Genomic DNA, 12,309 nt, shown 5'->3' with positions numbered 1-12,309 from the left:
GTGTAAATCAACACCCCTCCATTTGACTGTACACTATAGATGGTACACTTCTATGCTTGGGAAGATGTCATCAGTTCCTGATCTTGTTTCCCTCTTTCGTGGACACAGTGTGTGTGCGTTGCGGAACTCGTGGTCCCCTATCTGATTTGGTGACACAGGGTAGACAATTATGCTATAACAGTGTTTATTCAGGGTCAAACTCGTTGTTGGGCCATCGGCTGGTCATTTCAAGGTGCTAGGCTTCCTGATGTGTGACCTTCTCGTTGACTTCGCCGTTATTCATTTAATCACCGTCCAGACCTTCGCTCGCATCTCAAACCCAACCTGGCAGAATATAATGCCTGCTCGAAACACGCTGCATCACACTTTTCCGGGCGCTCGATCTGCAGACGTTCTGGCAAGCGCCTTACGAAACGTTCTCACACTTATCAACGGCGTAATGGTTTCATCTTCGGCTACGGCTGCGATTCATGATCATTTTTCCACCATGCTGGTGCATGCCCAAAGTAACACCTGGTCCCGCACAGCACGAAGGGGAAAACTTCCAAAAACGGTCTACGCAGATCAAGAATTGCTAGTCCTGCGTTGTTCAGTTGAATGTTGCGAACGATCATCTTCTTATACTTCAAGTGACATTGCATGCGAGCTTCTGTTCACCTGGGTACAGGCAAAGATCGGTTGATCTTCGAGAGCTTCACAAGTCATGTGAGCCGAAAAGTCACTTCTGGTCTACAAGAGTTTGGTGATGTAATATGATTTAACATAAGGCTTGTATGTAACCTGTGGTTTTGCATTCAACGACTTCACCTGCATCTCAGATTTTAGGCGTCCTCACAATACAGCCTCGTCGTCTTCCATTTTCTGTCCGTCACTTCCTGATCGAGCCCCTGCACTCCGCGCTCATAAAAAGACAACAAGACACAACGTTGCATCTAACACCAAGGATGATGTGTGTGCTTGCCGTGCACCAGCTGCGTGAACCATAAGGTTTGCAGCATGGTGTGTAAAGTAGCGAATTATTGTACCTAATTTTATCAGATTTTTTATAGATCTAGTTATGGCGCCTCTTCAAGAAGCCAGGGTGTGGTGTCTCCACGGGCGTCACACGCAGTTCATGCACAGGTTGTCGTATTACTGCACCTTCGTGGGCATACTCTGTTCAGAACAATATAAAATCTTGTTGATGCAAGGGAACCCGTTAAATATCTTACGCATTCCAGCCACTATTGTGGCAGACCCTGCTATTACGGCTCCAAACTGGGGAGTCGCAAACAATTCCTCCTCACTCAGGATTATGAAGGTCTTCGACGCGTCGTGTAAATGTCCGAGGGACCAAGGGCCAGGGAGAAACCTGGTCATCTGCATTGGTGCGCATTCTAGCTACAGTTGCGGATGACGATGATTCAAGTTTGTAGATGGGACATCAAACAAGTTTTGTAATAAAGTAGGTCGTCCGACGCGCATGCCTTCTGATTTTCTTAACGATAAATATCTGTACTTAGAACACCAATATCGTCGAACTATATAGCGAGATAGTCAAGGATGACACACAAATAACGTACTACAACAGTGGTGTAGGAACATATGCTAAGGGCCATACGCACTGGATGAAGCAGGTCTTGAATGTCTTTGATCTGGCCTTCGCATTGTAAGTATCATATACTTGACCTTTAACAGCTCGTGGTAACGGCAGTAAAGTAATATCAGCCAAACCATCATGGACGCCTACAGATGGCTCTCAGACAAGTACTGTCCTGGTGATAAGATCTTCTTGTTTGGTAAGTTCCTTGAACGTTAGCGTTTTATATAGTCAACTGTACTAAAATGCGAGGCCAGGATTTTCGAGAGGTGCATACCAAGTTCGTGCATTAGCAGGAATGATCCACGAAGTATCCATCAACTTTGATTTATTATCTATGATCTTTCTTGTTCATTACTCTTCTGATAGATGGGACTCATATTACCCGGCAATCTAGAACAGATCCCCTAGTGAGTCTATTTGATGATCATCCTTGGCTGACAAGCTGACGTTAGCAGTGCCTTCGACCTTTACTCTGCTATCAACAGTGAAAAGTCCGAGGATAAGAAACTTGCGGCGGGATTCAAATCGACGTTCTCGAGACAAGGCATTGTAATACATTTCATCGGCGTATGGTGTGTTATCCCTGAATGCGAGCATACCAGCATGATCAATACACTGTACAGGGACACCGTTTCGTCTGTCGGTATCAAGAAGGAGAAGATTTTACCGTCTACCGATACATGTGATCACGTTTGCTACTTTCGCCACGCACTTGCACTAGATGAACACAGGGTGAAGTTCCTACCCGAGTATGTCTATGGGGGTATGAGCGATCGACAGAAATGGGTGCTACCTCCCAAGGACGAATCTCGTCTTGAAAAAGATCACGGGGAAGATCGTGCTAAGGATCACGTAAAAGAGGTCTGGTTTGCTGGTAGTCATTCGGATATGTATGTATCCCCTGCACCGGAAGGCTATGATTTGACAATTTGTTCCAGAGGCGGTGGAAAAAGAAAGAGCGATGCGCTTAATTTCCAAGACATGCCCTTAATATGGATGCGTGAAGAAGCTTTCGAGGCGGGCCTTGTGCTTCATCCTTCCAAGGTAGCTTTCAAATATGAAGACTTGAAGGCACCCAAGATAAATAGTTCGTTAACTCTCCCGTGGTGGCCGCTCGAGCTACTGCCTGTCCGACGTCTTCGCTACAATAACTCCAACCAGCACACGTCGTTGTAAGTGGCCATGTTGCTCAATGACTCGGCTCACACATAGATTACTTGTAGACCACATGTTGGAAAAGGTCGTATTATCTTACCCGGCCAAAAGGTCCATGCGTCGGTTCTATTTCGTCCCAATTACCGGCCGAAAGCAAATTTCTGGAGAAATCTTCAACAGTGGCCTGAGGCGATCTACTTTCATGTTGGCACCGACGAGCAGGAGCGGTCGCGATCACCACAAGACCTACCGACACAAACTCATGCCTGGGAAGTTCCTTTCAAACGCTCGACTGCCGAAGCTCTCGTCGGTACGATTCATAAGAAGCACGTGCTTGATTATGTCGATCGTTTGGCCTTCATGTGTTCATTTGGTGAGATGCCAGACGATTTTGACGTACTAACCCGATCTCATGGATTACAGAACTCGGAGTTGAAGCGGTGCGGGAGGTGATTCCACTTGAGACGCTAGAAGACATACTTGGTATTCGCGGCAAAAGTATTGCGAATATTGAACACGCAACAGAAGACGAGGAGAGGATCTCTCGCCTGGCAAATTTCAAGGAGACCATATATGATGACACGGTCGAAGAACATGATCCTGAAGTGCGCCTCAGCGCAGTCGTCGCGTACTGCGGACTCGGTATGTCTTGTCTTTCCATTGCTACTTCGACGAACTCACAGAAACGCACAGTCGAGAATAAGGACAAGATCACGGAAAGCATACTAGATAGTCTTGATGTTCTCGCATTGCTCAAAGATGGGAAACCAGCGCACCAAGGCAGAGCTTGCGCAGCTCTTCCAGCTCTTTGTGGAATCAGAACACTAAGGGAGAAGCTCCTTAAAAAGGATCTGATTCAGCGAATCGTCGATCTCTGTCGGACGGCAGGTGAAAACCGATTGATTGCAATGAAAACACTGTCATACCTTACCCAACACTTTGGTAAGTTGCATCGTCCCTCTAAATCGTTTCAAACCCGCCCCCTCATATGCAATCAAACCAAAGATGAAACACGTCACATCCTTTCCCAACAACACGATTTTATCAAAGAGATTCTTGTTTTGAAAGACAGTTGTGAGTCTTCGCCTGTCAACCCGCTTTTGTTCTTCATTTGTATCTCAGCCGCCACCGTCGTCGTTGCTGCGTTAAATATCTTAGCAGCTGTGACCAGCAAAGGTCAGTCCCCGCACGGATTCACGGAAATCAGCACGTTCTGATATTTCGTGTTCAGGGAACATCCCGAAGGATACCTTATCTCGGATAGAGATTGTCGACAGGCTCAAGGAGTTGATAAAGCGTCGTGATTTCTTTGTCACTCCAGCTGCGGTAGCTGCATTATGCGAGATTTGCCAGAATGGTTCAAGTACTTTTCCAATTCCTGAGATCAAATGCTGACGCTCTTCCAACATAGACAAACTTTTCCGCAGGGTGGCTATGGAAAGCGGGATTCTTGTCACATTGATTGACCTGCTTGAGTTCGATAAGCAAGGTTTGAGCGGTGGACCGCGTGGCTTAATGAAACTCGCTGAATTTGGTTCGTATCTGAAACCGTCTAAGACCCTGCTTACCGTATAACTTATTCTGTTACGCAGGGGACGTGCGCAACGAGCTTGCACGGGGCCCGCACATCGGAAAACTAGTTGCGCTTTCGAGAGATAACATAGTGGAAATGAGCAACAGTGCGACCCAGGAGCTCACAGAGCTATCAAAACACGGTATGGTCCGTCAGATATTTGCTCTAGGAAAACTGATATCGTCCCAGCTGAACTCCGCAAAAAAATCATTGACAGAAAAGGCCTGGACAGCATGGTCGATAATTTGGCAAAACCAGACCATGCGTTATTTGCTGCGAATGCGCTTTTGAATCTCATGCAATATGGTGAGTGCTGCGAGGCATTTTGTCAACAATTTTGATTGAGCTACGTTCAGCCGACGCCAAGAAATGGATACTGGACACTGAAGTGGACCTGCATTTGCTGCAGATGGTCAAGGAATGCATCTTCGACGAAACGATTGGTCGGGAGGGCATAGATATCCTTGCGGAGATATTCAGAAATGGTTTGGCAATTTGATATTTCCACGTTCTATGGGGTTCTTACGAGTTGTGCAGAACACTTGCGATCCATTATGTTAAAACCGAATAATGAACCGTCATTCGATAATGGTTCTTGGAATTTTGGCCGGAAGGATGCACCCCGACGACTACTCAAGAAAGCGGAAGACTACGTCCTGGGGAAGACGATACACAGACTAGTCAAAAAGCAGATGGATTATTCCGATAAGCCCGAGTACCCAAGAAATATCATTGGGATTTTGCGCAAGATGATCGAAACTACTCAGCTTGACTCCGTTCAGAATAGTGCTATCAATTACCTGCGTATTGTCGCCGATCACGGTTAGTTTGTATGTTAGTGTTGAGAATTCACACTGATCAAGATATAGAGGACGCACGTCAGGAGATGTTTGATGCCGGAATAATAGAACCTCTTTTGTGGTGTCTTAAAGCCCCAGGTGTGGACAAATGGGCCCTCAAAGATGTTTTAGAAAAGATTGCGCGCAACGGTGAGAGTTTCAAGACAGCCCGTTGCATAACTTGCTTATGAAAACCTCAGAGAAGTTACGTAGTGAAATCATAAAGAACGGCAAAATACTGGCTGAAATGCTCAGTAGTCAATATCCTGACGAAATTCGCCGCGTGACTGACACGTTCATATCTTTATCGTCTCACAGTAAAAGCTCACCTGATTCTGAGATTCAAAGCTGACAATATTTTCAGGAGAGATGCGCGAGAAAGTCGAGAAGATGGATGAATATCAAAACCTGAAGAAGGATGCACTGCACTACTTAGATCCGCATCACCACCCCCACGAACATGGTCGGTTATTCTGCAACATATTTTCTTGACGTCCTGAAGCTTGCTTTTAGATCAGTACACGTCTGCGTCCCAAGCCATCGAATCGATTATCAGGGCATATGACAGAACAACGCCCCAAGCCGATCCTGTCTTTTTTCCTTTTCCTTTTCCTTTTTTGATGTCCATTGGAGCATTCTACTCTCCGCTACTTACTAGTACTTATATTTCTTTAGCCAGAATCTTGATGATCGCGAAGAATAAGTATAGGAAGACGATATCACTACTAGGCTCTAGCAACAACGCCCCTTTACTTCAGTACATTAGGTTACGTCTTGTTTAGCTTACTGCATGAAATAACTATAGTTGACAGTCATTGTTAAACAATCAAGTATGAAATGCAGTTGCCCGAATGTGCTGTGATAAGAAGAGCGGGAGGGACGAGGAGTCTATTGAACAAGTACAATCTCAGTGTCTTGGAAAAGAACTCTTGTTAAGGGTTCGTCTACCTATTGAACAAGTACACTACATCGCGTTAGACTTTGTATTGTATAGGTGACGAATTCCTACTCACATCTCAGTGTCTTGGAAAAGAACTGAGATGCCAGGGTGCTGCTACTGGCGTTTTTAAGGTAAGTACGTTGACGACAATAATGTATTAAAACGAAACAGAAAAATAAAGTAGGACGCGAGCCGACGTCACTGCGTCGCTCGCCCTTTGTCCCTTTTCGGCTTGTGCTCGTACCTCTACCTCTCATTACTCACTGTGCGTGCCTTGCTCGGATCCATCGGTCTTCCTTGTCTCGGAACTCTCGGATTCCAACAGAATGGATCCTTGAGGACCTACACATCAGATATAATACACAAGAGGCTCCGGGTAGACTTCATCGGTGGACAGCCTGCGCTCTACAAGATGAGTCCCAATCTATCTGCTGAACAACAGAGTGAAAGTAAAAGAGACTACGAATCTTCCGTAAAAGAACTCTTTCTCCTTCTCTTTCTCGGTCGCATCGACAACTCCTGCATCGACTCAGTGGCGTTTGGTAATTTGGGAGCAATGATATTGTTTGAGAGGGGATATAGTACGACAATAAGCAGGCAGGATATAAGAGACGCGGATATGAATAACGGAGTGGTGAACGCAAGTGCATACAAGACCGAGGGTCGCACGCAGTATGATAATGATCCACATGACAGGCGGTTTTGTGCTGAGCTATCCCGCTGCTGTTGGCAACAAAGATGCGGTGGCGGTCACGGTGGACATGACACTGGAGACTGTTCAGCTATCAGCACTCAGTTGTAACATTTCTTTAGGAGCTCGCCCGACGCATGTGCACTATGACTAGGTTATAGGTTAGAGCTACATCATGGTTATACGGAGTGCTGCGAAAGATCAAGGGAGCAGGCGGCCGCGCAGGGGTGGCAGGAAGGTGCAGGAGGTCGAAACAGGCAACAGAAGACTGTGGTAGGTCGCAGCGGCAGGCAGAGCTAGATTAGCAGAAGCACGAGAGAGGTCCTGGTTTGGCGTGTGTGACAACGGCACGATAATGGAAGGTTCTCTTTGATGAATAGGCAATTGTCACACAAGGCAGGAGTGACTTACTCCCAAAGTCTTCGAGCGAGGCAAGCAATATTATAGACGCGATGAAAAGCTGTGGGATGGGCAATGTTGGATGGCACGCAATAATGACGTTCAGAGTTATCATGTGATAAATAGTATGGTAGAGAAAGGTAGCGCGTTCAAACGACCGCTATGCGATGTCTAAAGAGGCGGTGGTACATGGTACAAGCTCAGATCCGTATGAACAGTTGAGCCTGGGTTGACGAAGACGCAATCGTGTTAGTTTACATAGAGGCGCCCGTGAAATCAATTGCATCGGATCAAGTCGGGTGCAGAGAAAAGTGCAGAGCGATTTTTGTGCATGGGAGTCGGGGATGGTGAGCCTCTATAGATGGATTACAAAATGCTCTTCCCCAGGCCTGAGTGGGTCATCCCGTCTTCGTCTTCAGATCCCTCCACAATGTGGTAAACAACACAGCTCCAATACCGACCATAGCAATCTCCAACCCCACAAAGTTCAACATCCCCACTGAAACACCCGAACCACCCCAGATTGCGCCCGTAACACGACCAGTATAGTTGCTGTATTGAATTGCCATCGAAGTACGGCTATTCCACTCGGGTGGGAGCTGCTTGCTGAGTAGACTAAGGGTCACAGTGGTTGCTAGGTTGAAGCCGAGCGCCACGGTCCACCAACATGCAAATAGTGAACCGTAATTGACTTTGCCAGTACGAAGGATGGAAAGAAAGATGACTAGACCTGTAAGGCCGAGAATGGTACCGAATGCGAGGAGTTTGCGATCTTGTGTGCGACGTGCAGCTAAGAGGTTGAAGAGGAGGAAAGGGAAGCTTGTTATTCCGCCGAGAGCAATGAAGTTTCCCGCAGCAAATGGAGACCAGTGAAAGTTTTCAGCAGCGGCACCAAACACAGGCAAATTGGCTTCCCAAGAGCCTAGAATGAAAAAACAGAGCATCGCAAACCAACACATGCATGTAATGACACCCCACTGGGACCGTGTAATCAGCGAGAGCTGTGCTCTGAACGATTCGTCAACGGGCGAGGGAGGGCGTGTGGTAGGCGCTGATGCATAATTGGGAGAAACCTCGGCGTGTCCACCTTTCAATTCTAAAGAAATGATGGGGGGAGCATTTGAATTGCTTGCTGGCTGCAATTCCATAACGGTTGGTGGTTGAGGGATGTCCTCAAAATATTGTGTCACCAAAACCCAGAAACCAACGTAAATCCCAGCCATGATCCATCCTGGGCTTGTATAACCATTGAAAATTGAGTTGGAGAACCCGATGTTGTACAACACGCCACCAAGAAATGGGCCAAGGCTCATGCCCATCCCTTGACCGATGACCAGCCAGCTAGCAAGTGTCGTTCTCCGTCTGGTGCCAACAATTCGGGGGTCCGTGCAGTACCGTTTGCAGTACATGAACATGGAGAATGCAACCCCGTTGAGGCAACGGCCGATAAGAATCAAATATAAGAAGTTGACCCGGAAAGCCAGAGCGTAGGCGACGTGGCCAAGAATGGCGAAGCAGCAACTGACATGAAGAGGCATTTTGTACATCCCTAAGAGCAAGGATGAAAGAACAAATATTAAAATAACGTCCAAAGAGAGGAAGACATGACCTAAACATACCTTTATCGTACTTTGTCAAGGGGATCAAAGAAAGTCCAGCAAAAGCCGTCGGGATGCCGATGACAATTCCAGAGAAAGTGGCATTTCCTCCCAGGTACTCTGCATATTTGTTTGACGATGAAACGACGATGAAAAACGAAACCTATGAAGGCCGAAGCAGTGAGCGACGGTTACATAGTGCTTAGCATCAATATTTTACTTGAAGAAGGAGATTCATTGAAAGCATGATGACCAGAGACGCCATGTTCGGTAGCTTGTATTCCTCTTCCTCACTGTGATTGTCGCTTGTCTCATGGCGAGAGGAGAACGGGTTGATTTGGTTCAGCAGTCGTTTGAGGTCCGTCATCTGCACGAACAAGCTAGTCGACATCAAGCTGAATGATCACGGATATTAATATGATTGCGAGTCATAATTATGGCGTGGCAGACAGGGAGGCCGCAAAAGACGGACGTTAGGTGAGAGGTTCAATGTAAGCACACCGGCTTACTTGAGTTCCCATAATCAATACATATACTGTCGCTGGTACTCAGGCCTCAGTATTCTACCTTTTGGTGTAACGCCGGTTATGAGGCGCGGCAGCTGACCCACTTGTGACTACATTTAAGTCCCAGACATAAACACTTGTAGCTAACGCAAATAAACTTGTGGGATTCCCAGCGGATAATTAGGATCGGATTGCATGTTTCAATCTGCAACGAACAAATGAGCCTAGTCTATGCATGTAGCTGCCAGTGGCCTCGCTAGGTGACTTGATGATAAAGAAACTTTACGAAACTGCTTCGCAAGTTACTTACTAACGACTGTCGTAAATTTGTAGTTTGAACTAGTGAATTACGTTTTGCTCTACAGAACCGGACCAGAAAACGCTCTTTCCCTGAGCACGTCAGCCGTTCTTTGTCTTCAGCTTGTTCCACAATGTTGTAAACAGAATAACTACCAATACCAACCATAGCAATCTCCAATATTACAAAGTTTATCATCCCAACGGAAACACCTGAACCACCCCATATTGTGCCAGTCACACGACCAGTGAAATTACTGCATTGGATTGCGATCGAAGCGCAGTCCGTTCCACTGGGGCGGGAGCTGCTTGCTGAGGAGACTAAGGGTAATTGCAGTTGCAATATTAAACCCGAGCGCCACGGTGCACCAACATGCAAACAGTGAGTCGTAATTGACTTTGTCGGTGTGAAGGATCAAAAGAAAAGTAGTAAGCCCTGCAAGGCCGAAAGTCGTCCCGAATGCGAGGAGTTTGCGATCTTGTATCCGACGCGCAGCTAGGATGTTGGCGAGGAGGAAGGGGAAGCATATTATTCCGCCGAGGGCGATGAAATTTCCTGCATCAAACGGAGACCAGCGGAGATTTGCAGTGACAGCTCCAAATACAGGCAAGTTGGCTTCCCAGGAGCCTAAGATAAAGAAGCAGACCATCGAAAACCAGCACATGCATATATTGACACCCCACTGGGACGGTGTGATCAGCGAGAGCTGTGCTCTGAATGATTCGTCAATAGGCGAGGAAGGGCTTGTGGCAGGTGCTGATGAATATTTCGGACAAGGCTCTATCTCGAGACCTTTCGCTACGGGGAGAGACAACTCCATCATCATCATGGGTGGTGGTCGAGGGATGTCCTCGAAATATCGTGTCACCAAGACCCAGAAGCCAGCATAGATTCCAGCCATAATCCAACCCGGACTTGTATAACCGTTGAAGATTGAGTTCGAGAACCCGATCTTATACAACAATCCACCAAGGAATGGGCCAAGACTAAGGCCTAAACCTTGGCAGGCAACCTGCCAGCCAGCGAGGGTCGTCCTTCGTCTGATTCCAATAATTCGAGGGTCCGTGCAGTACCGCTTGCAGTACATGAACATAGTAAATGATACACCGGTAAGGCACCGGCCAATCAGAATCAGGTATAAGAAGTTGGCACGAAACGCAACAGCGTAGGCGACGTGACCTAGAATGGCAAAGCAGCAGCTGACATGAAGGGGCATTTTGTACATCCCTATGACAAGACGAGGTTTAAACGGCGTCCGGCGTAAAGAAGAGATCTGAATGTACCTTTGTCGCACTGCGTCAAAGGAATCAAAGAAAGTACAGCGAAGCCAGTTGGAATGCCGATGACAACACCAGAGAAAGTAGCATTTCCCCCCAAGTACTCTGCATATTCGTTTGCTGACGAAACGATGATGAAAAATGATACCTATATCGGCAGAAGCAAACTATGTAAGTGACCTTTGCAACGTCCCATGCAGATGTCTTACTTGAAGAAGGAAATTCATCACCAGCATGATGACCAAGGACGCCATGCTTGGAAGCTTGAATTCATCATCATCGCTTGTTTCCCGGTGAGACGAGGAGAACGGGTTGATCACGGTTAGTAAATCCCTGAGGGCCATGTCATGAACAAACTAGTCAAGAGGACCAAGACAACGACCCGGTTCAACACGAAAACACGCCATGAGTCCTTGTATAATCACTAGTATAACTGCAAATCCTTGCGACAGCATGACGATTGGTAGGTGATACGTGGCACTGAGTTAGGCCGCAATGGTACTGGGTTGCCCTGCGCCCAAGCTTGACGGTAGACCGCTCCGGCCTCCAGCTGTGGTGGGAATAACAAGGGACAGTTGGATATGGAAAACCATTTGAGTATAAATGGACATTGAGAGATGAAACTAACTCCCTTCGTCTATGGTCCACCTAGGGGAGACCAAGGCGGGAAGGTACTCAGACTGTAACTTCCGGTAGTGCCGATACATAAAACGCGACTGTCGAGCGCTCAGCTACTTGCGGGGCTCATATCATGCGTTAGGTTGTACAATCGGGTCCGTTGATATTACAGTAGTGGGTGCTGGATAACTGTTACACTAGGTCTCATTGCTTCGGGCTATGGTGGAACTAAATACAAAATAATAAGTGAATCCCGATGTGATGGTTGAGCAAATAATGAGACGCACAATGTCACGCAGCTGAGATTGTGCGTCGTTAAACTGCTTTTCGAGATATTTTGCCTGACACATCATAGGTCGAGTTCATCTCATCCTTGCATGACGACTGAGCGATTTACCTTCTTATTCAAGTTATTGATGTCATCTGTCAGCTCTTTCTCCTGGGTTTTGAATTCCTGCTCCATGGTTTTCCGGGGAACCATCATAAACCTTGAACGACGAGTTGAACATTGGTCCCATTGTAGAACCCATCTAAACGCACATTTTGCCAACGCCCTTGTACAAGTTGACATCTCCTTCGATGCTTTGGATCTCATCAATGGTCAGCTGGAGAATTCTCCGCTCTCGATCTTTTGAGGCAGATTGCTGTCTAGAAATATTAAGAGCACGCTGTGACTGGACGGCGGTCTGTTGAATCTGGACCAAGATCTGCCAAATGGCCAGTCAAGTAATCTGATAGTACACGGGGAATTTTGACCATACACACACCTTTCGTAGCGTGTCGTCCGGCAGGGTAGACATTGCGGTAGTGATAGTGCGAGCTCAGCTATGCTC

At 46.9% G+C, this 12,309-nt stretch overlaps 5 protein-coding genes across 5 annotated transcripts; 3 read left to right on the top strand and 2 right to left on the bottom strand.

Annotated features, from left to right (window-relative positions):
* Positions 1–34: 34 nt before the first annotated feature.
* Positions 35–267, top strand: BJ212DRAFT_1366783 (uncharacterized protein; the record flags this gene model as incomplete). The annotated part of the gene is made up of 2 exons (XM_041336114.1): positions 35–113; positions 164–267. Coding segments are annotated over 2 exons (171 nt in total), but the record flags the coding sequence as incomplete, so codon positions are not given.
* BJ212DRAFT_1366782 (uncharacterized protein) lies at positions 248–663 on the top strand (the record flags this gene model as incomplete). The annotated part of the gene is made up of 1 exon (XM_041336113.1): positions 248–663. A coding segment is annotated over one exon (416 nt), but the record flags the coding sequence as incomplete, so codon positions are not given.
* Positions 664–1,411: 748 nt separating this feature from the next.
* On the top strand, positions 1,412–2,356 carry BJ212DRAFT_1201880 (uncharacterized protein; the record flags this gene model as incomplete). Its single annotated transcript, XM_041329086.1, has 7 exons — positions 1,412–1,444; positions 1,503–1,648; positions 1,699–1,778; positions 1,837–1,889; positions 1,949–1,989; positions 2,038–2,154; positions 2,206–2,356. Coding segments are annotated over 7 exons (621 nt in total), but the record flags the coding sequence as incomplete, so codon positions are not given.
* A 4,845-nt stretch (positions 2,357–7,201) lies between these two features.
* On the bottom strand, positions 7,202–9,315 carry BJ212DRAFT_411963 (major facilitator superfamily domain-containing protein). The gene is made up of 3 exons (XM_041343137.1): positions 8,998–9,315; positions 8,799–8,940; positions 7,202–8,728 (listed from the first exon to the last, which is right to left on the bottom strand). Exons 1-3 carry the CDS (start codon positions 9,166–9,168, stop codon positions 7,578–7,580), a joined length of 1,464 nt encoding a protein of 487 aa, XP_041191014.1. The 5' UTR covers positions 9,169–9,315; the 3' UTR covers positions 7,202–7,577.
* Positions 9,316–11,680: 2,365 nt separating this feature from the next.
* Positions 11,681–12,276, bottom strand: BJ212DRAFT_1447865 (Prefoldin; the record flags this gene model as incomplete). Its single annotated transcript, XM_041338459.1, has 5 exons — positions 11,681–11,704; positions 11,764–11,817; positions 11,874–11,964; positions 12,017–12,183; positions 12,244–12,276. The coding sequence occupies 5 exons, from the start codon at positions 12,274–12,276 to the stop codon at positions 11,681–11,683; spliced, it is 369 nt and encodes a 122-aa protein (XP_041191013.1).
* Positions 12,277–12,309: the final 33 nt, after the last annotated feature.

This window comes from Suillus subaureus, assembly GCF_016647635.1.
Source record: "Suillus subaureus strain MN1 chromosome Unknown BJ212scaffold_24, whole genome shotgun sequence".
NCBI classification, from domain to species: Eukaryota; Fungi; Basidiomycota; class Agaricomycetes; order Boletales; family Suillaceae; genus Suillus; species Suillus subaureus.
This window is presented reverse-complemented; position numbering and strand designations above follow the sequence as displayed.